Source organism: Geospiza fortis, unplaced genomic scaffold (assembly GCF_000277835.1).
Source record: "Geospiza fortis unplaced genomic scaffold, GeoFor_1.0 scaffold112, whole genome shotgun sequence".
NCBI lineage: Eukaryota > Metazoa > Chordata > Aves > Passeriformes > Thraupidae > Geospiza > Geospiza fortis.
This window is the reverse complement of record NW_005054298.1, coordinates 5,685,194-5,707,750: the sequence shown is the minus strand read 5'-3', so window position 1 is coordinate 5,707,750 and position 22,557 is coordinate 5,685,194. Positions and strand designations below refer to the sequence as shown.

Sequence of the window (22,557 nt, the reverse complement as noted above, 5' to 3'; positions counted from 1 at the left end):
ATCAAATTAGATTTTCTACAAACTGTAAAAATGAGAGGTTACATGTGGGTAGAATGCCTTTTCAGAGCTGTGTGATCAAGGAGCAGGAAGAGCTGCAGCCCTTCTGTGCAGCACAAGGATTCCTCAGGTGTGGTGGGAAGGAGGACAGGGAAGGATGGGCTGGTTGACCCCACACTTGTGTGCAGGATGGAAAGCAGCAGCAAGGCCATTTCTTGAATGTGGTAACACACAGAAGCTTTGGTTATCTGGAGGTCAGGCTATGCTTATGAGTCCCAGAACCCAGAAATAGCAAAGAACCATTCTGCAGGATAAATGTATTTTCCAGCTGTCTAAGTTTAGTTAACCAGCACTTTAAAGAGCTCAGAATCAGTTACAAAAAGGAATAAAGTGAACTTTATTTATGGCTCTCATGCACTGGGCAATTTAGTTTTCAGATTAACACAAAAGCAAGAAGGGCATTGCTTCAAGTGAAGTATAACTGCAAAACACTATTGGGTAAAAACAACAAAATTGCTGTGAAAATTAAACATAGATCAGCAAAATCAATACTTAATTGTATAACTCAAGGTCTTTGGTTTCAGATCTGATCTCTAATAGAAGATACAAAGTATGTTCCCTTTTGGTTTTTTTTGGTTATTTCTCATAACTTTATTGCAAGGGAAAACAATTCTCTAGATTTTACTTTTTAAAAATTGCTTGTTACTCTGTCTGCATATGCTCAGGGTAAACTTGATCCCAGGAGCCACTATTTCTTATTTGAAATTCACAGTTCTTCCAATTTTGCTATCCTCTAACTCCTGTAACTGCTTTGTATTTACGACACAAGGGGTCTAAGTGGGATGTGCTGTTGCACACCATGAGCTGCTAATACATAACCTGTTTAGGGGGACAATTTGAACACATTCCCAGCTTCTAGAGCAAGGAGATACAGGGCAGTTTTCTGGCCAGACATGTGCTGGTCTCATCAGAAGTAACTCTCACTGAATTCTGTGCTGTCACAGGGCCGTTTGCAGCAGAAGGTGTCACATGAAAGGGGCTGGGCAGTGGCTGTCTGTCCTCCAGCCAGGACAGAATGCCATGCAGGCTCTCTGTGCAAAGGGAACAATCTCCAGATCTCACTGAACATCAGGTGAACAAGGAACACTCTGCAGTGAAAATAGTTACACAGCCACATCCAGCAAACTACAAAGGTGAGAGCTGTAACTGTGTGACCTCTGCTGCATTACAGCTGAGCTAAAAATGGGATGTTTGAACCTCTTTCTCTTGAAAGCATAACTTTAAATAATAAGATAAGCCTTGCTCTCCATTGTGCATTGTCAGAAGCTTTCATCTATTTTCTGGACTGACAGTAAAATAATTTCTGAAATAATGAATCATTTTTCTTTTTTCTACTTGAGCAGAAATCCCAAAATTATTTTGCTGTAGCAGATAATGACATTCTCAGAGACACATATCAGATTTCCATGATAAACAATAAGTGCCAGTTTCTTTTTGTGTTAAAAAATGCATTGCTAGGAAGCATTTCTAAGTTAATTAGTATGTTCAGCAGCTGATAGGAAAGCCAGATATACAATGGTATGCATCATCCCCTGATGGTGTTTTGGGGAATGTAACCATGACTATGTAATCAAAGTTTACCTACTGTATTTCAGAGTATAAAAATCTACAAATAGATTTCAGTATCACTTCTCATGATCCTGAATTGTAAGTGAATTACCTGGAAGGAAAAGCAGTTAGCACAAACTGTGTACAATCCATGGCTGCAGATCTGGACAAAACACCTATTGCCTCCTGAACTGAGGAGTTGAGACTTATGCTGTCTATAGCTTGAATTCTTGTGTGGTTTAAAAGGAGATAAAAGAATTTAGTTTAGTGAGCTGGACCTTATGCTTTGAAAAGCAGAATTTTCATAAAATGATGAGATGACTCAGTACATTCAGCATTCTAATGCCAAGATTACCGTCCTCATACATGAATATTTCCTTGACATGACAAGGCTGTTTGACCTGATTAGGTTTATACCAACCCTCTTTGAACTTTGGCATAATTTAATAAACCAGGATGTTGAGGTCTGAGTTCCCAGGCTTTTTGCCTTTGTTCAGGTACAAACTGAATGGCAAAAATGTTATTTTTTCATAGTGCCTCAGAATGGCCACAGGCTGCATCAACTCTGCATGGACAAAGTTTATTTAAAAAGGAATAAGAAAATACAATTCTAAGTGGCAATACCTTGCAAAGTGATAATGGTGCTGGTGCTCAGCCAAGTGTGTTGAGGCAATGTATTAAAAAGAAAAGCAATTAAACACCAGGACTTTCTCCAGAAGGCAAAGCACAGCCTCACTCTGTTCACTTTGGCAGAATCACCAATTTTGCTTCTCACAGAGGGAATCTGCCCACTAAAAGCAATGCTCAGTGCAATCAGAAGCTCACCACAAGGCATGAAGGAAGAAATATCCATGGTGAGAAAGGAAAGCTGTTACTCAGTTTTTAGAACCTGATGGACTGAAAATGAACAAGAGATGTATAGGAGTCACTTAACTTCTCAGAGATCCTTTTAGCTTTACTTGTAGAGGGAGTTAAATAGCAAAATTGTTCTGATTTTCTAGTGATTGAAAAAAACAGCAGTGAAAAAAGGTCATACTGAAAGGTAAGACTGGTGACAAAGGGACTGAACTTGACCATTTGAAGGTCAGTACTCTTCCTTGACAGAATTATATGAAGGGTTATGTTGTCAGTGATAACCAAATGGTACTGGAACTATGCAGTCTGAAATAACTTCACTGTTTCAGTTTTCATCACACTGTATTTCACCTCACAGAATTTAAATATAAAGAGGTTTGTCCTACTGAATGAAAGTAGTTTTCCTTTTCTTGATGAAAGCATGGCTGATTGCTTCAGTAAAGAAGGGGCTTTGTACAAAAAAGGGGCTACAATTTTATCCTAGACTAGAGGTTTGGTTGATTTTTTTTTTTAAATTGGGATGCTCATATGGGCCTGAATCCAGGAGGGGGGAAAAGTACAGCTTGAAGTCGTTAGTTTTAAAAAAAATCCAGTACCAAGGGCATTTCTTAAAGATACAGGCTCTATCTCCCATTTGACTGATGAGAAAAAAATCCTCTCAAACTCAGTAAATGCAGGATTGTAGTCATATAACATATAATCTCACTGACATTTTCAGTAATCAGAGTAATTTTTTCTGTATGGCTGAACTCAGACTACTGTTCCTGAGTGTTAGCTGTGTTCTTACCTGTTTTCATCTTCCACCTTTGGCTTTTTTGAATAGGACAATTCATTTTGGTAGTTACAAAGACACTTATCCCCCTCTCTCTAGTGATGCCTCAGCTCCTGGGCTGTAATGGCTGTGTCATTCACCTGGAATACTGGAACTGGAAAAATGGAATTGCACTCCAAGACTGCAAAAGGCAATTGCAAGGGTAAGGATTTTCCTCACTAGTAATCCTGTCTTTTGTGCACTGCACTAGATTCATAGCCTGTGACCATCCAGCTGACCTGTGGGTAAAAAGACAGCAGCAGTGGAAAGGGAATCATGGAATAACAGGACTGTTTAGGTTGGAAAAGACCTTTAAGATCATTGAGTGCAACCACTGAAGAAGCAAGATTATGTGGCAGGATCAAGAGGAAATCAAGCAGGATGACAAAGCCATGTAGGAATAATTCTCCCAGCTATGAAGACTGGCTTGTGGGCATGGAGAGGGCTGTGCTGTGCTGGGGGAGAGTTCAGTGAGCACGAACCTCTGCTGGAAAACCTGCAGAGGAAGGAGAGGGAATGTCCCTTCTTGCAAGCTCTCAGAATGATTCAGGGAGGTGGTTTAAACAAAGTTCCACAGCAAATAGGGCTTTTTTTTTTACTTTTAGCCTCTGAGGAGGAATGAAATTTGGGAGGAGACAAACAATCTTCCCAGAGCCATCAGTTCCCCTCTCTGTGACCACAACACTCAGCTGCTGCAGAGGGAGCCTTCGTGTCCACAGTGCACACACATCAGAACTAAAGCTCTCACCAAGAATACAGAGGTCAAAATTTTAGAATTTGGAAACAGGGTCTTCTTCATTCTTAAAAAATTCTGAATTAGCTTGCTTAAACCCCAGTCCAACAACATAGTTTATTTTAGGAGCGTGAAGCTGACATTTCCCTTTCCACTACAGATTTTAGTGAACTCTACATAGCTGAGATTTTTTACCTCTAATGATTCTAACCAAAACCCACTGCCCTTTCTTTTTCCCTCGGAAAGGCACTAAGGAAACCCACTGGGTGTGCCCCACTCTTCACCTTCCCTAAGTGAGGGCCAGGGGCTGGGGCTGGGCAGTCCTGCACTGGGATAAGCGCTCCCGGAGGAGCAGGGGAAGAGGGCAGAGCCCAGGCTGCCTTCCCAGTCAATCTGTAGCAGCCTGAACTTCCTGCACACTGTTTTCTGACTGTGCAATGAGACTAGAGAAGTTCCTTTGTAGTCAGAGAAGAGTGGGACAGGACAGATGCAAATAATGATGCTGGTTACGTGACTGTGCTTGTCACCTCTCCAGCTGTGTTAAGAGCTGAGTCCCAGCACTGATTCAAGCAAAGCATGAATTGCAGATGGAAACCTATGTTTTAAGTTCATCTGCTAACAAATCCTACATAACAGTACAGTCATCTTCATGGGCCTTCTAAATTTATGCAAACAATTTATCTCTGCTGTAGGGCAGAGTATTCCAGGGACAGCAGCACAACACGCACAAAAACCAAGACAGAGTTCCAGGCACAGGCTGCAGAACCAAATTAAAGTAGAAGGATAAATCCTCTCTTGCAATTTTTAGTTCATTTCAGTACAGCAAACTGTATCAATAAAAAGCCTATAGTATAAGTCAGCTAGAAAATAAATGCTGTGAAGGATGTTCCATTTTATGTGGTTGGAATTTGATTAGTGATTAGTCCTGGTGGTAAAACCACATGGGAACAGTAATCAAGGGTTCTCTGCTGCAGTTCTGCAACAACAGGAAAACACTGTTGGCTCATGTCCTATTCCATGATGGGATATTAACCTAAAATCTAATTAATATATGAATGAATTACATTTCAAGAAACATACTATATTATAATCAATTTTAAGTGAGTTCCTAACAGGAGATGAGATGAAGAAAAAGCTGTAGAATTACCAGAGGCTGATAAATTCTGTTTACTGTGACTGATGATTTTTATGGAGGATAATTTTACAATCCATCAAACTTTTGTCAGTTCAAGAATCATGCTGCCAAACGTATGCAGTAAATTAATTTTTAAATTTACATATTTATTAAAAATCTTATTGAAAACAGCAGGAAGTAAGCCTTGTTTGAATAATAAAATAACTTGTTATTCTACTGGAAAGAAAACAAAAACCCCCCAACCTTCTATTAAGATGATTTTATAGCAAGGCAATAATTATAAACAACTACATGAATTAGTTAACCAAACACTGTATTAAACAGCCAACCCAAAAATTAATCAAGAATTTAGAAAACCTTTTGGAAGATAATCAGGTAAAAAATGCAATTTAAAAGGGAAGAAATTCATGGCTGAGTCTCAGAGGTGCTGGAGGACAGGTTTTCCCACCCAGGCCTGTTGGCTGGAGCTCCAGGATTCCTGGGGAGCTGCAGGTGCCTGCCTGGGGCTGAAGGTGCTGAGGAGGAAGGGATGACAGCAATGCTCCCGTGCACGTGGCCACAGGGAGGTGCCCACTGGGATTTGGGATCTTTGCTCCCTTCCCTGCAGATTTCTTTGGCTGCTCCTGACACTGGGGCCAGCCACTGACACTCTTACAGCCCCTACTCTGTGTGTACAAAATGCCCATTGGGCTACGTGCAGGGAATAGGCAATTCCTGTCTGAAATGCCGATGGCAGGTGATAGTCCCTTATTTTTAACTCTAAAGGATGCTCAAAAACAAACACTGTTTCTCTATTATTAGGAGAATTAAGAATTAGAATGATTAGAAATAATCACAATTAAGCAGAGCAGTGCTGGGCACCAAGATGACCACTGCTACAGCTGCAGATGGAAGCTCCTACAGCCAGGAGATTTATAAAAGCTGAACTTGCCTCCTCACTGAATTAAAGCAGTGCTATCCATTTTGATTAACATGCATATCATCTGGCTGTGATCCGAGGGGAATTTTAGGTAATTTATGGATTTAGATGTGTTTACTTCATCTTTTAGAAACCAGTACATCTGTTTCTGGTCATGAGAAGCTCTTTCCTACTTGGTGGCCCAGCCAGGCATACAGAATGTGTCCCACTGGGACCTGGCAGGAGCCATCAGGGGCTGAAAGCTGTGAGGGGCACAGCCTTGAGACAGAAAACTCAAGCACAAGTGCTGGACAGACCTTTGCCTTTCCATCTCCAGCTTCCCTGGATACCAGCAAAGCTCAGCTTAAGCATCTGACAGGACCTGAAAGGGAGGTAACTGTTTGTGCTGAGCCCACCTGGGCTGTAAGAGGCCCTTCCTAAGTTGTGAGGTGATATTCTGGCAAGGCTTTTGAGGCTTTTTCAGAGAAAGAAGGCACAGTGAAAAAATATTTTGGGACGCCTGGTTTTGTGGGTTCTGACCCCCCTTGTCTGGCTGGGGGAAAACCTCTGCTGGGTACGACTCAAGAAGGAATCTGGTGTGAAGAAGCAGCACAGGCTCCTGCTCCCACAGTGGGCTTCCTGCAGGGGAAGAATAGGGGTTTTTTTGCATTGATTTCACTGCAATTTCTGTATAAAAAGAGAAGTGTGTGAAGTGACAGCTGCCACATGTTGGACGAATGCTTCAGGAGATTTATTGACTTGAGCAATGCAGAAGTGTTACTGCAGCATCAATGCTGCAAGTGCAGTGAGGTACTGGTGATACAGAACATGTTCCTATGCCTAAACACAGATTGTAATATTGTTAATATAGTAGGCCACTAGGAGGACTAAAATACAACTGGAATTCATGCAGACACACTGTACAGCTAATGCACTCTCACGTTCTGAATGCCCCAAGATGACACAAACAGAAAATCAGGATGAAAATACAGAACAAAGCAGTTGCCAGGCCCTACTAGTGAATGAATAATGTGAAAAAATGTTGCTGAAAATGAGGTGGCATTTAATATTTATTAGCATACCAAAAAAACCCCTTTTAAGTGTTAATTTCTTCAATATCTTAGATTATTCAGGATTCAAATACTTGTAACAATGGAAAAAAAATTTCCTCCATGCACAGGCATGGTTAGAGCCCTGTATGGACAGCAGGACTGCTAAGGTGGTAGAGTTCTGCCCATGCAAAACTCTTTGCAGGATCAGGGTGTGAACTTGCTTCTGACATTCAGAAAATTCCTCTTATGGCTAGCCCATGCAATGCAAGATCCCATCTTGAGCAAGAATGCTTGATGAGAATATTAAGTGATAATGATTATTTGCTTAGTGCTGCTATGGGGCCTTCAAAGCTCTCAAAGCAGCCTGCTAACAGCACTAGATTAAATTCCAAATGCAGCTGGAAGGTATTATTTATATTCTTTATTTAAAAAATGGGGAATTTAATAGCAAGAGAGGCTTAGCAATTTGGACATTCAGCCAGAACATCATCCCTATCTCCACAGTCCTGTTAAGCTTTTTGAATGTATTTGAGTATTTTTTTATTTGAAGGCAAAAATTTCTCTGTGGAAAGGCAGAAGCCTCACAGAGGTTCTCACTAGGGAGCATCTGAAATACTCTTCAACATACAGAACCTGGCATTTAATCCACTGAACGTGGTAGTTAATCAAATGTTTTGCACTGACTTTAGCAGAGTTTGGATCAGAATCTTGATGCATTAGAGAAATAAATTATTTAACTTACTGAGTTCCCCTAGAAACAAAATATTGAGCTGCAAACAAAGCTAACAAACACCAAATGGGATGCCATCTGCTGCAATGAACAGAACATGACCAGTTCCCCCCATGCTTGAGATTTCTCCAAAATACAATTTGAAATACATTTGTTGAACTCCCAACTGTCTCACAGAATTGGCTTAGCACAGGTTAGCAAATTCTAGTGCCACCATCACTAGAATTTGCATAGCAAGGCAGGCTATGATTTGTCAATTGGAGTTGTTGATGATTTCACTCCTATTGGAGTGCCCTGGTAAACCCCCAGGATTTTGTGCTGTCCAGAGCCTATGGAACCTATGGAGATCTTTGACTTCATGCTCTGTGCCCTGGGGCCTGTGGACTCTGAGTGGTTTCTGCCCCTGAGTAAATATGAATGGTAATTATCCACATCATGCTGCATTCATAAATCTGGATTTTTCTATCCTCTGACATCCGGACTCCGTGCCTACCAGAGAAACAGGATATGGAGGCAAAAGTTCTGCTTCCCACAGATATCTGTGCCAGGAATGGCACGAGATAGCTGAAATCCCAAGTCCCTGCTTTGTATGAAAGTTTTTGGCTGTGGAGGAGAGAGAGTGGGCTCCCCAACACTTTCACAGGAACAGAAGGACAGCGCTGAGCTAAAAGCAGAGCGTGTGACGCCTGTGGGTGACATCAGCCTTAGCCCCCTTTCCTCTTCCCAAGCACACTAATTGGGCAGCCAGGCAGCTTCTATGGAATGGGAGGAGAAACCCAGCAGGGTTTGCCTTCTAGAATCACACAAGAAGATAAATGTCTTCATACCTAAATTTCCTGCCCATCCAGAGACTTCATCATCTTGTGTCACCACGACAAGTGATGAAACTGCCACAAACAAACAGAAGCTCCAAAGACAATTTAATTTTCAGCAGTCAGTCAGGAAGGCTCCAGCCCTCACATTACACAGCTTCTAAATGGTGGCTGCTGTCCTTGGCTTGCCCTGCAACACCATGATGTCAAACACAGCTTCCATGTTTTCACCATGGATTTTATTTCTAGAAATGCTGTAATGGAAATGTTGAGCTCTCTGTACCCTGAACCATAGTGAACCATTACAAGATAGGATGATGTTCCTATAATGGTGATAGTAAAAATATTCTGTAAAATGATACAAATGAGAGTTTTAGCTTTTTGCAGCTGCCCATACACTAATGTTATGGAAAATGCAATAAAGAAATGGATTTAAAAAGATGAGGAATTTCATTATGATATGATCTTAATGGGAGCACAGTAGGACCAGATTAGAAATGCACAGTATTTGGCCTTCCTTTCAACTTGGGGGAAATGTCTGCTGATGTTCCATGTCATTGCCCACAGTAACAGGATGTAACAGACCAAAATTCTGCCAGTTAGAGGGAGAATATTGAAACCAATTTTCAAGCACCTCTATAAACTCCATGATTTTCACAGGACCCAAATAACATAAATTGGTCAGAGACATCAGCAAAAGCTACAGATTTGTAGCACCTTTGAAAACTGGGCAGCTGAAGTGTCTAAATATCCATTTAGGCACAGCCATTAAGAAGAGAAGCCTGAAGAAACCCTGACCTTTATTTTTACTGATTAGAGGACATAAAAAGTCTCCTCTTAGTCTATGCAGAGAAAAATCTTGCAAGAGCAACCAGCAAGCATGTGCTGTCTGCTCTGCTACTTCTGCTCCTCAGTTTCAGGCATTGTCTGACAATATTTTACATTTCAAATCTGCTTTTTCTCATATTATATGTGTTACCAACAAGTTTCCCAATCTGGTAACTTTTTTTTTTGTTAGAAGAAATATCATAGACTATTACTGCATATTTAATATTTTAATTTTATAATCCACAGCAACGCACCCTATTCATATTTAATTTTTTCTTTTCCACCCATTTCTGCTTTACTCTTCATCCTCCCAAACCCATCTGAGACCTTGTTTTACAGTTTGCTTTACAGAGCATTCAGTAACCCATAGGATAGGTGCATATGTAATAGAATGTCAGAAAAATCACTTTAAAGTGTTTGACTGGCAATTTTTTACATGGTAATCATTCGGGGTTTGATTTGCTGAGATTAACACTGGAGTAGCTAAGAGAAGTTCTTCAGGCTACAATTTCTTACAGTAGGTAAAATTTTTAGTGACCTCTATTAATGAGGAGGCAAAGGATGGAGGGATTGAGAGAGGGTGGCACTAATGGGAGCAGAGCCACCAGGCTGTGTCTCAGTCACTGATGAGCAGCTCAGGCTGCAGGACCCTGACATGTGCTATGGAAACTTGTATCACTCTGAGCCTTTGTGAAAGATAATTAGACATCTGAATTATGTAACTACATCTTGTGAATTTTCCAATGTTCCCTGTGTCACTTTTTGCTACTAAATTTGCTAAATACCATGGTTTTTTCTCCTGTCAAATACAAACATTGCTTTTCATTAAATTAATATGAATGCTGCAAAAGCCTGAAATTAATGTATTGGGGCATCAAATATAGAAAGAGATAAAATATTACACTCTGGGACATGCTATAAAGTAGAAAGTTTGAACTTGCAATAAATATTTACCAATATTTTCCTTAAGGTTTTGGGAGTCCATGGGTCATACTGCACAAAATCTAGTATAACTTCTCATTTCAATAAAAGGCAAATCACTTTTGGGAAAGGAAAACAGCTAGTGGAACAAACTATAAACACAAAAAAAATTATTTCAATATGTTTTTTGTCAATATTTGACATAAAATACCACGTTGATAAGGATATTATTGTCATGTGCATATGGAAAGAAAAAACGTCCTCTTAAAAATAGAAATAATTTGCCAACATATTCTCAGTATATTGCCACAGCTCCTGCTACCATCATCTGTGTAACTTATTCCTTATGTCCTCTCTTGGGTACAGAACTCTCACACTAAAATATCAATAATTTCCCACCCTTCTCTGCATGATGTTTGAGTGCTTTATGCAAAACATCCCTGTTATAGATGGGGAAGGCAAGCTTCAGCTGGAAAAACAATTCACAAAAATATTACAGCCTTATTCATGTCATTTAACTCGGCTAATCACATGGTCCTCTTGGAGTCAAAACATTTTCCAGCTTCAGAAAACAAACAGCTCACTGAACACACCTCTGTGCCTTACTGCTCTTATCTTGATTGACTCGACCCAATGTTTATTGTATACATTCTATTTTTCAGCTTTTTCTTTTATTACTAATATCATTACAACAATTACACTATCTCACATGCTTGCTAATATTTATAATTTGTTGCATTTAATGTCTCCTGAATTCTATTTTGGCCCACAGTGTTATTATAATATTCCTATTCCACAGCAAGAGAAATGAAACCTGCAGCTTTATTTCCAAAAATGGGGGACTGAAGAATGCCTGGTTACAAATGGCAGAAACATGAGTGCACTCTGGGCCATGCTGCAAATCACATCAGCTCCATCTGTCAAACCTCTGAAAAACAGCCCAGAACATTTTCCACTCGGGGAAATCACTAGCAAATTATCCTTTTATTCTGTATGTACTTTTGGTTCTTATTAGACTAAAGGATCTTCCTGCTTCCACCTAAGAGCCCCTGTGCCTATGAAATCCAGATGTAATCTCCAGCTATAAAGGCAAATGGACATTGGAGTGCTGGGGATGTGTCTGCAGTGGGCAGGGGGGCTGGGCAGGGACTGAATGTGTCGGGGTCTTATCCACACCCTGCTAATGCAGCTCCTCAGCCCTGCTGAGAAATGACCTGGGGAGCCAGACCATCGGAGCTGTGACAGGGCACACTCCCTGGAAATGCACAGCTCTGCACAGCTGCTCTGTGCTGCTCTGCACAGCTCTGCACAGCTGCTCTGGGCACTTGCACATGAGCAGCTTTGGGCCAACACTCAGGGATTCTGGCAAATGAACTGCAGGGCTTTCTGGGACCAGTGGGTGAGGTGGTTATGCAGCTCCCACGTGCTGGAAAGACAAGCTTCTCTCTGTAATTTGAAGTTACTTGCTGAGATGGTGGGACGTGGGGTTTCTGCTCCAGTGATCAAGTTTTTCCACTCAGAAAGGGCAAAGTTCTCCCCTCCTTACAGGGCCAAAGGGGTTCAGTGAGCACAAGGCTCCAGCTGCGGCCACAGGACATCTTGGCTTTAAATCATCTGTGCCTGGCAGCTGACAGGCCACACAGGCACAGGTCACTGGGGGTGTTCAGCACTTGGTGACCCTGTGCCAGAGGCTCTGGAACTGCACCTACCTGCCCAGCAATGCCTGAAGCCCTGGGATTTCCTGTTCCCACTTCTCCACATCTTCTCTCAGACTCACATCCAACCCATTCTCCTGCTAGCCTTGCACACCATGTGTTTTAAATGCCACACAGCCTGCTCTCCTATGCCAAAGACTTTCTGTCCCTCACTGATACCCAAATACTCTTAAAACTACGTGCTAAAAGATATTTGAGTTAAAATGTCACCACCTACCCATGCCCATAAATACACTACCCAAACATAAAATAGCCTTTGTACCAGCTGGAGGGCTAGTCAGAATGGGCTTTGGTGGCACAGTACTAAAACTACTGAGGCCATTAATGCTAGAAGCAGAACTGCTTCAGCAGATAGCAGCTTCCATGGTTTTTTTTTAGGGTTATCTTTTCCCTAAAAATGTCCCTTGCATACCATTTAAAAAGTTATTTTCTCTGGTGGACACTGCATTCCAAATGTTTTCTCTTGCCAAAGCCTTTTAAAAACTTAAGGAAGTTATGGAGAATGCTATCAACCTCCTTGCTGAACCACTCTCCATTGCATAATTTTTTACTAAAGCTCTCAGCAGCATAAGAAACCTCAGCAGTTTCACCTAGAAGGCACAGGGAGAGAAATGAGTCTCCTATAACTGCAGCTTTTTACTGTTGCCAAGCCAGTTCCTCAGGCTGGCTGCAAGGATGTTCTTCCACACCACACAACATTTCTCTTAAGTGATGTGTGTCAAGTGAGGCTTTGGTCCCAGAAGACTGCCTAGCTAGGCTTCAAATTGCTTGTTTTGCTGTCTCTTCACTTTATTTTTTGGGGGCAACTTTGATGGCAAGGTATTAGAAACAAGAAAGACCTCATTGGGAATATAAGGCTTGGAAGCAGATCTTAGAATGTGAACTTGTCCTGTGGAGGGGAAAAAAACGTGCAGATACAAGTGATTTGTTGATGACTGCAGATGTCTTAGCCTATTTCTAATTTAACATGAGCAAATCAGACTTTAGCTTATAAAAAATATGTTTAATTCTGCATTATTCCCATGGGTGGTATGGTCAAATCTTTCTTATCAGACCATGCTCCTGTGGTTTTTGTCACTTAGGTTGTCAAATACTCCTACATAATTCCCCTGACAATGGGTTTTACATCAACTCAGGCAATTACTCAGACAGTCCCTGCTTTGATGGCACAAGTATTGCATCATTCATCTGAGAATCAAACCCCTCTGATTACACAGAAAGGAAATCTGGCAGCCCCAAGCCTGTCAGTGGGAAAATCCTATTGAGGCAATTTTGACAAAACTGGGAAATGTGAGGCTCAAAGGTCCCCACAAGGCCACACTCAGGGATCACATGGTGGTGCTGAGTATTGATGCCACCAAATGTTTACATAACTAGATCACCTCTCTGAACATATGCAATGATTTGATATATTCATTCCTTACTTGAAAGAAAAGCAATGCCCTTCAAACACCAAAGATGGATGAATGAGACTGCAGACTTCTTTCCCATCTACAGATGGTACAATGGCAGTTCCTTTCTTAATAACCCAGGTTCATCAGGACTAGGAAAGCAAATGAAGCTGATTCCCTCCCCTCCTCATCACCCTCCTCTCTCTTAAGCATGACAAGAAAAATAGCAAAGAGGAGGTGAGGTTTCTGTGCTCGATAGAAAGTAAACTGAATTATGCAATTAGTACACAGAAACCTACTATCACCTAATTTGTGTCTTTGATTCAGCCCTTTAGATTATTTCTTTTACTGACAAGGGACCTCTTCTACCTTCCATTACTTTCTGGTATAATAATTTGTAAGAGCTGCTTCAAACTCTATATTTGCAGTAACCCACACATTGTACAAAACAAGCCAAGACCAAGGTCCTCAGGAGCATTTGCTGTTTTCTTCTGGCTGTAACATGACAGAGGTGTTGCTGTCACCAATTTCCAGACAGCAAAACAGATCCTGCTGGCCCAGCAAAATATCACCCAGGGCTGCCCCAGCTGCAGGTATTTATGTTATATGAAAGTAAAAGGAAAGCAGTTATTTAGTGCTCACCAGAGCGTGCCCTGAGATGTGGTTTCACTCTCAAATACAGATGGTAACTACAATAGCTGACTTTTATTAAGTTTCCCACAGAGGAAAGTTTGGGGCAATGTTCATATTTTTAACTTTGGGCTGAAAGTTTGGTATTCAGGATAAGGCAGCTGCTGGTCAGGGAAAGGAAGAGTGTAGTTCCCCAGCGCAATACCTCCTTTCCAGTTTAAAGTCTTAGGATAGAGCTCTTCCCAAGTGCTAATTGGACCAAAATCATTATCTTAGGCTTTTCCACATGTGATAAGCAGAATCCCTCCCTAAGCACATCTGATAATGTGAAAAAAATTAATTCTCTGTGAAAGCAGAGTGCACATGATCTCAGAATTTCTTCAGATACTTAAGCATGGAGAGTCCTTTTTAAAAAAGACTTAATTCAAGAGCCAAAGAGCTTCTCTCTTTCAGAGAGAGCAAGGCACCTTCAGAAAGGGGCTCAAAAAACCCAAATCAGGCGCACAAACTTCTCTGGCACATTCTCCAAGATCTCCCTAAAGAGGTGAACAGTACCCAGTGTGCTGCCAGCTCATACCCCAGCTCAAGTCTCACTGATCTCTGTAGGAGATGAGGCACAAGGAGAAGCAGCTCAAGCCTTTCTTTATTTCCCCCTCACTCTTGTTTAGTGCAGCCTGCAGAGGTGTCAGGGCTGCTCTAAGTGCTGCTGTAATTCAGCAAGGCTGGAACACCCTCTCTGCTATCAGCTTAATATTCGGAGATCCTGGAGGATGGCAAGTGTTGTGCAATTACCAGACTTTTCTTGTTTCCAGTCCTTTAGTGGGTATTCTCTCTGCCAATAGGAGGATGTGAGCACAACAGGTCAATCATACAGCATTAACTCCCAATCAGCTCACTCAGCTGTAAAATCCTTGAGTTTATCTGGGAATGCTGCCAGGTCAGTCCTATTTGTAAGTGCAGCCTAAACAGCAGCAACATCTCTAATTTTTCCTTGGCCTGTATTTGCCAGCTCTCTTGAATGTCTACTTGAATTTCCAGGCACAGGGATTTGATCTCATTCATGAATCATCTGTTCCACACACCCAAACCCTGCATGGTGGATGTGGCCATAACTCAGACTGCACAGAGAAAACTCTTTTGTTAAATGAGTCCCCCAGTTCAAGCCCCCATACAATTAACAAGGTAACTGTGCCAGAAACGTCACATTTCTTGTATATCTCGTCACATCTGGGGGAAAACAGGAGGAATTAGAAACTTCTGATGGGTACCAATTCCTTCCATAAGGGATCTTTTCTTTAAAGTTCTCAAGTCATGCTTGAAATCCCAAGCAAGGCTTGATGGTGACTTAAATTGAGTAATAGGGACAAAGAGAGCAAGAAGGGCTGTATTACAGAGTAAAAATATGTGATGGTTGGTTAAGGACAGAGAAGTAAACATATTTTCCATAATTCTTTGGGACCATAAGGATGATTAAGTAATAAAATCTTTGACCAACTCACTTACTTCTCCAAATGGTTCCTGTTTGATTATAAAATATGTTAATAAACAATGGGCCTGGGGAATGGAAATTCATCTTGTTTTCTGAATTCTTGTAAGAAAAAAGTCACTTGAGCTTATAAAGGCTAAACAGTAAATTAACTGATGAAATGTGAAATAATTTTTTCACTGCATAAACATGGTCATGATGTTGGCAAAGTGCTCAGGGCACTCCCAGTGTGCAAGGAATAGGAGCAGCTGTTTAATGCAGGGCTCAGTGAAGTTTCACTGACAGGGTGTCTCCCATGGGCTGCCTGCAGTGGACTTCAGATCAGGTGCTGCATATATTGTATTAAACCAGAGAAGTTACTGCTCAAATAAAAAGAAGTAATTTGATATATTTAAAATGAATGTTTCTTGTTTGGAAAATCCTACATGAGGAAAATACTCCACAGTTGTTCATTTAAGTGCAACTTTTCTGCTGATGATTCAATGCATTTTATTCCTTTCTTTGAAATTGTGATTTGCTTTTCTCATTCAAAATTCTGCAGGGTGCCAAAGGATGGCATAATTTCAGAATATGTTTTTCAGGTCAAAATAAAAGTAACGTAAAATTGGTCTTAATGCCAAGAGAATTTACCCAGGATTCTGTTTAAGACTGTAACAGTAAGTATTTTTCCTTGCAATGTCTAAAAGCACTTTTTGATTCCTTAAACTGTCCCTGCAGTGTCCCTTCATCACAGTAATGGCCCATCAGTTGTTTCTCTTCTGAAGCTCCTGTACAGTACTTTTTTTGCTGATGAAACTTGCTGTGTATAAACTCTGGAGGCAATGCTGGAGAATGCCTTGGTTGGGAAGGAGACAAATCAAATGCCAAGTCTGGGCTAAGAGAGATTCCTGGCTGCCTCATTAGAGCCCCCAGCCTGCACCACTGCCATCCTGGAGCTGTACAGCCCCATTTAATTGGGCTCAGAGACTGGCTCAGCACACTTGCTCTTCAGACAAGCACTGTAAACTCATTTTGCCCATCACGAGGCTTTTTTGACACACATCTTTTGTTTGGTTTTTCCCAAGGCTTGACAAACGACACTTGGGAATTAAATTCAAAGCCTGTACAACTTCCTCTTTCAAAATACCAAATATTCTGCATGAAAACTGCATTATTCTCCCCCCAGAATTTATACACCTAGATTTTTTTAAATTTGTTTGCCATAAGTGCCTCTGTCTCTGCTGTCCCCCTCTTTTTGTGGGTAATGTTGCAGATCACACAGCTCTGATTTAAACAGACTGTAGATCTTCTCCTGTTGGACAAACTACAGCTGAGAAAAATCTGCTGTGCTGTTTCAAACAAGGAGTTCAGGGCAACCTGCTTTTCATGGTTACTTCCTCTCATTTGTCATTCTGAAAAGTTTAATACTAATAGGCAAATCTCTAGTGCTTTATTGAGCTTCTGCTGTTCAGGGAGAGGCAATGCTGTTTGGAGAGCTATTTCAGACCCTTAAAAAGCAAACTCAAGAGCTCCCCAACATGATGCATGAAAAATGCTGGTGCTGGCTGAGCTACACCTGATGACTTTTGGTTAAATGATGGAGTTTTACAGGATCCTAAGGCCTCCTCAATGGCTTTCTTTAGGTTTTGAGGTTGATTGGGCACATTGCAGAGACATCATATACAAGGAACGCACGAAAAGAATTAATTAAAAGTAGATGCAACTCTGAGTCACTTTTCTATACTGGAACCAAATCTAATTACTCTGTTAATAGCAAAAGACCTTGGCCTTCAGAAGGCAGAACTGATTTTTATTGGTTTTTTCATATATATATATATATATATATATATACATACACACACATATATATATATATGCACACATATATAATTAATCTCCTACACTTAATTAAGCTATGAATTTCTGGATGTTCAAGATGAGGAATTAAGTGGATGCTCAAATTATTTTCCTGCACGTATCCTTTTCAACACCCTTCTGCTGCCCTTTTTCCTTTTTTTTTTTTCTTCCCAACTATGAAGTCAGATTATTTTAAATTGTTCTTTCTAATACGACCCACATATATTAAAATGGAATCATATTCTGGGTACTAATGAAATTGGGTTGATTGGGAAACGAGGCACATACATTTCAGGATTTTTCTTTTGAAGTTTGTGGTCAATTTAATATTCAGTTAAGCAGGACTTTGATGCCAACAGAGTTGGAATAAACAAGGCTACTGCTATTATTTTGTTCTTCGTATTCTTCTGCATATTTGGCCCAGATTCCTGAAAGCTCTAAGACTCTAACTTTGGTTAATCACCTCTGACGTTGCAAGGCACAGTCATTTCCTGAAACTGAAAACTAGAGTCTGGGAAGAGATAAAAATTCTTTTTCATTTATGCACTACCCAGTAAATTTCAAACCAGTAGCTCATTCCTTATTTTCTGCTACCACCTTTGTTTATGGTGTAACACTCCCAAAATGTGCTGAGTGCTACACACAGAAATGAAAGAGCTTGTGCCTGAAAAGAAGAGCTGGGGAAACAGACTGAACATGGAAGCAAAATGATTGCACTGGATCATGACTGGGCATCTCCACTTTCAAAGAAATTGGCTTGTTAGATCAAAGTAGAGAGGGAAGGGAGTGAGATGATGAGAGGAGAAGGCGTGAGGACAGAGGAGGAAAACAACAGGTTGGAAAGTTCCTCTTCAGGGTTGCTAGATTGTGTGATGTCAGTTCAATACTCACAGACACACAAAAGGGAGTGGATTCACATGAAGAGGAGAAAACAAATTTGTTTCTGTTTAGCACTAAGGTCAACCCATCAGATCAGGACTGGTCTTCATCAAAATAATGTTTCAAACCATCAAATCTGACAGCAAGATCTCAGAAGAAACCAGAAGATAGGTGATTTCCATAGCATAATTTCATCTGAATGTTCAGGAATACTTCTCCAGAGTTTTAAGTAATTTAATCCATGTTGTTCTATATAAGCTATCTAATTATATGTGGAGAAGCAGCCTTAAAAGATAAATCCTGTGTTTACTTGCTAGCTTCAAATTTCAACTCCTCACTAATGGTGGAGTACAAGCACTAGCCTGTCTCTACTTGTCAATTTTGTAAGTCTAATTCAGTGACAGGTGAGCATTCAAATGTAACATTCTGTTCTAAAAATATCCAGATCTTTACTCTTCTGCAGGTCATGTTTTTTCCAAGTCTGCCTGGTTTTAGTAATCAATCGACACACTGGGGAAAAAAACAAAAGGGAAGTAAAAATAATAATGACCAAAATGAAAAATAATATAAAAATTACAGTAACTCACACTTGGACTCTCCTTGGTCTTGCTGTCTTTACTGGAAGCTCCACTCAGCTGCTCAATTAAACTGTAATGTGCTAATTGTTCAGGTCCATCCTCTCCAAAGTGGCCATAGAGACTGTGTTGGTATAAATCCAAAATTGACATTGGGTTCCCCAAAAATGACCTTCTCTGACTTTGTTTTTCCTGCACAGCTGCAAGAGATGTAACAAATAATACCATTATGACAGTCTACATAGATTTTAATGTAATTTTAAAATTTTTAAATGCATTTAAATTGTTTTCTAAGGTATCTTAAATTCAATGTAATAGAAACATTAAAAATACTACCTTCTAATTCTCCAATGCATATACAGAGGACTGTTCACACTTAATGTTTGAGCTGGAGGAGATAGTATGAGACAGACAGGATTAATTTCCTTTCTTTTCAAATTATAGACAAGGTGGTTAATTTGGGGAATCTTCCCACTTAATTATTTGCAGAAAGGTTATGTTCTCTTTTAATAGACTTACATGGCAGGTGTGCTAAGTTCCTTTAGCACACCCTTCAGTTTGGCTGTACTTGGGAGTCTTTTCCTTTTCACTACATTTTTAGTTAATGAATACAACAGCATTAAAAATACATAAATAAGGTAAGCAAGTGGTGCTTGTTCCAGAGCCTGCTGTAGCACAACAACATTAGGAATAAAGCCCTGGTTTCTGAAGTCCAAGGCTGAAAACTCATTCAGAAGAACAAAATACAACCAGGGGAATTTTCTGCAGCTTCATGAAAGCACACAGGAGACAGATGTTTATGTGAACATTAAGTTCTTTGCTCACAATTCTTGTTGCACAAACTTCAACTCTGCCTTACAACCTACAGCCTTAGGAGAAGGTCTGCCTCCAGTGCCTCTAACAGAATCACATCAGGGTAGAACAAATTTATAATACTGAAATCAAAACACTTTCATGATTGGAAGAGAAGGATCTGGAATATTTGGCATATTCCCTGTTACTCTACTGACCTTCTCTGTAACATTGGGCAATGCACTCGGAATCTCATGCTAAGCCCATTAAATCAACAAAAGTCTTATCACTGACTTTTAATAGCCTTTGCATTGGGCACTCAGTCTTTCTGTTCCCTGCTCATAAATGGAAAATGAAAATCACTCCAACATTATAATTGTGCAACCAGTGAGTTTGGGGATTTAGCTATAAATGCAATTATCTATTCATATAGAAATATTCTCTGTGGATTGGTTTGCTGGAGCCCCTGCCCTAGTCTCATGTGGATGTTTTGAGGTTATATCAAAAGTGCATAAAGACACTGAGACCTTTGAACACAGAATAGGATAAAGTATGGTTGTTAATTCCGTGTGAGAACAGCATTTAGAGAGCTCAGAACAGAAACCCTGACTATGAGGAATGAGCACAGCAGAAATACTTTTGCAATAATGTGTCATAACCTTCTATTTGTCTCAATCACAATTATGTATTTATTCTCTTACTGGCTCAAAAGGGAGGCATACATACAAAATAAATGAATCTCTATGTAAGATGGTCACCCCAAGTCATGCTTAGATATCATTCAACTTGGAATCTGCTGCCATTTAAAGCAACTGCAGGAAAGAAAAAAATCTTATTTACTTATTTTAAGAAACTGCATTTATTGCATTAAAATATGCTTTGTAAAAAGCAAAATCTGTAAAAATAAGTGTTTATGGGCTGACCAAAATGACTTGCAATATTTTCTACAGACTAAACCCACAAAGCTGCAGCACTAATGTAAATAAATGATCCTAGCTTCCTATTCTGCTGTCTCCCATGGAATCACAAGCAGTGGATTAGCTCTGAAAATGCCAAACGTTGGAGACACTGAAGAGCCCAGCATCCAGCCACCCGAGATATTGTGGTGTTGTGCTGCAGGTGCTGATCTCTGCCAGGCCAGCCTTGGGGCTGCTCAGGGCATCAGCTCCCAGGCTCTGGCCAGAATTCCCCAGCTGCAGGGATCCCTGGGCTGCAAGGACAAGGACAGAGCTGCCCTCCCCTCCCCAGGGCACACATCTGCACTGGAAGGTGGCTCCGAGCACAGCAGGCTGGTGATGGAGACAAGGCAGCAATTTCCCAGGTTATTAAACACACAGAAAACTATTATCTCAAGAACTTCACTTAATGTATTTTTATCTACTGGAATTCAGTAAATTCTGAATTGCCATCAATTCTCACTAAAAGCTTTCTTACTTGAAAGCTGCAATATATACAGAGAGGAAAATGAGAGAGAGTTCACTGTGGCACCATAACCAACATCACCTTGACACAGAGGTTGGGAAACTATGGCCTTCATCACTGCATTATTTCAACTGGCTGTATAACAAAAAAGAAAAAAAAAGAAAACTATATTTATAGTCACCTTTCAATTTTGTAATAATGTAATTATTTTTATTTGCACCACAGAGGTTGCAAACCCCCCACTAGCAAAAACTGTGGAAGAGGGGAAAAAGAATTTACACCTAATAAAAAGAAAAAGGTAATAAAAAGTTAATGGAAAATTAGACTGAAGAAAGATTTGGGGTTAGAAAGTGAAATCTAGACAGAAAGTTCAATGAAGGACACCATCTGCTGCTGAGTCAGTGTGGAGATGAGGGACATACATCTTTATGTACCAATTTTCAATTACCTTGTCTGTTGCTCTTTGTTAGCTCCACAAGAGTCTCCTCTGCAGCTCTGAAATAACTGGTTTTGTACTCTAGCTCTGGCTCACTGTCAGTGCTGCTCGCTGAGTACGTGCACACCCTTAGAGCTGTGTCCTACACAAAGAAGGGTATGGCAGCAAGTCAGAAAATGCAAATATATCAAAATAATGCTGAAGATAATACTGAGAGTAGCAGATTTTATATTCATCATGCAGTATAAACAGGTAGTTCAACTGGGAAAGTCTGCATTACCAGCCTAACTCCTTCAAGTAACCATCAGTCTGATGTGGGGGAAAATAATCCATTCCTGTCCTGCTACATCCCCTGAGACAGTCTGGCAGAAACAATCCACATTTTAACTTTTTTTCCCCCCACTGTAACATTTTTTTGATTCCACCAACATTTTTGGGTAATTTCATCCAACAAGTTCAATTTTAGTATGTTTAATACAGTCTAGTTGTAACATGCAAAATTATCACACCGCAAATAGTTTGCTGCAAGCAACTCTAGAGACAATGAGGATGGCCAGTAGACAATTTCTACAGCAGTAAATCCTAGTTGTTTCCTAAATTCATATCTCTTATCCTGATACTTATATTGCAGTACTGGAGAGCCCTTAGCTCCCAGGTGATTCCTTTGCCAGCTCTTTCCAGGAAGCAGTATTATTGATTTTCTTCTGGGAATAAAGAGGAACACTGACAGCTCTGGACAGCTTCTAATCATAGAAGGCCTGAAGGCTCAAAGCATTCAGGAGCAGCAGCTCAGTACAATAAACCCTCCAAACCAGGCAGGGGGAAGCCAGGCCTGATGGTGTTGGGGTGATGGCATGTACAACTACCACCTACTACCCTACTCTGGTGGCTCTAGTCAGGGTTTAATTCTGTTTCTCTAAGAGGGATAATAATTTCCCCATCCTTCCATCCATGCTGCAGTTTTTAACTGATGCAGAAGGACATTCTTTTGTTAGGAATCACACACTTGTGGAGA

At 40.5% G+C, this 22,557-nt stretch overlaps 1 protein-coding gene across 1 annotated transcript in view; it reads right to left on the bottom strand.

Annotated features, from left to right (window-relative positions):
• Positions 1 to 22,557, bottom strand: part of NCKAP5 (NCK associated protein 5) — a 378,197-nt gene that overhangs the window by 5,593 nt on the left and 350,047 nt on the right. Inside the window, exons 19-20 of the mRNA XM_031056009.1 lie at positions 21,555 to 21,684; positions 18,905 to 19,092 (exon numbers count right to left, since the gene is read on the bottom strand). Of these exons, the coding sequence (XP_030911869.1) occupies positions 18,905 to 19,092; positions 21,555 to 21,684 (318 nt within the window). The remainder of the gene's footprint in view (positions 1 to 18,904; positions 19,093 to 21,554; positions 21,685 to 22,557) is intronic.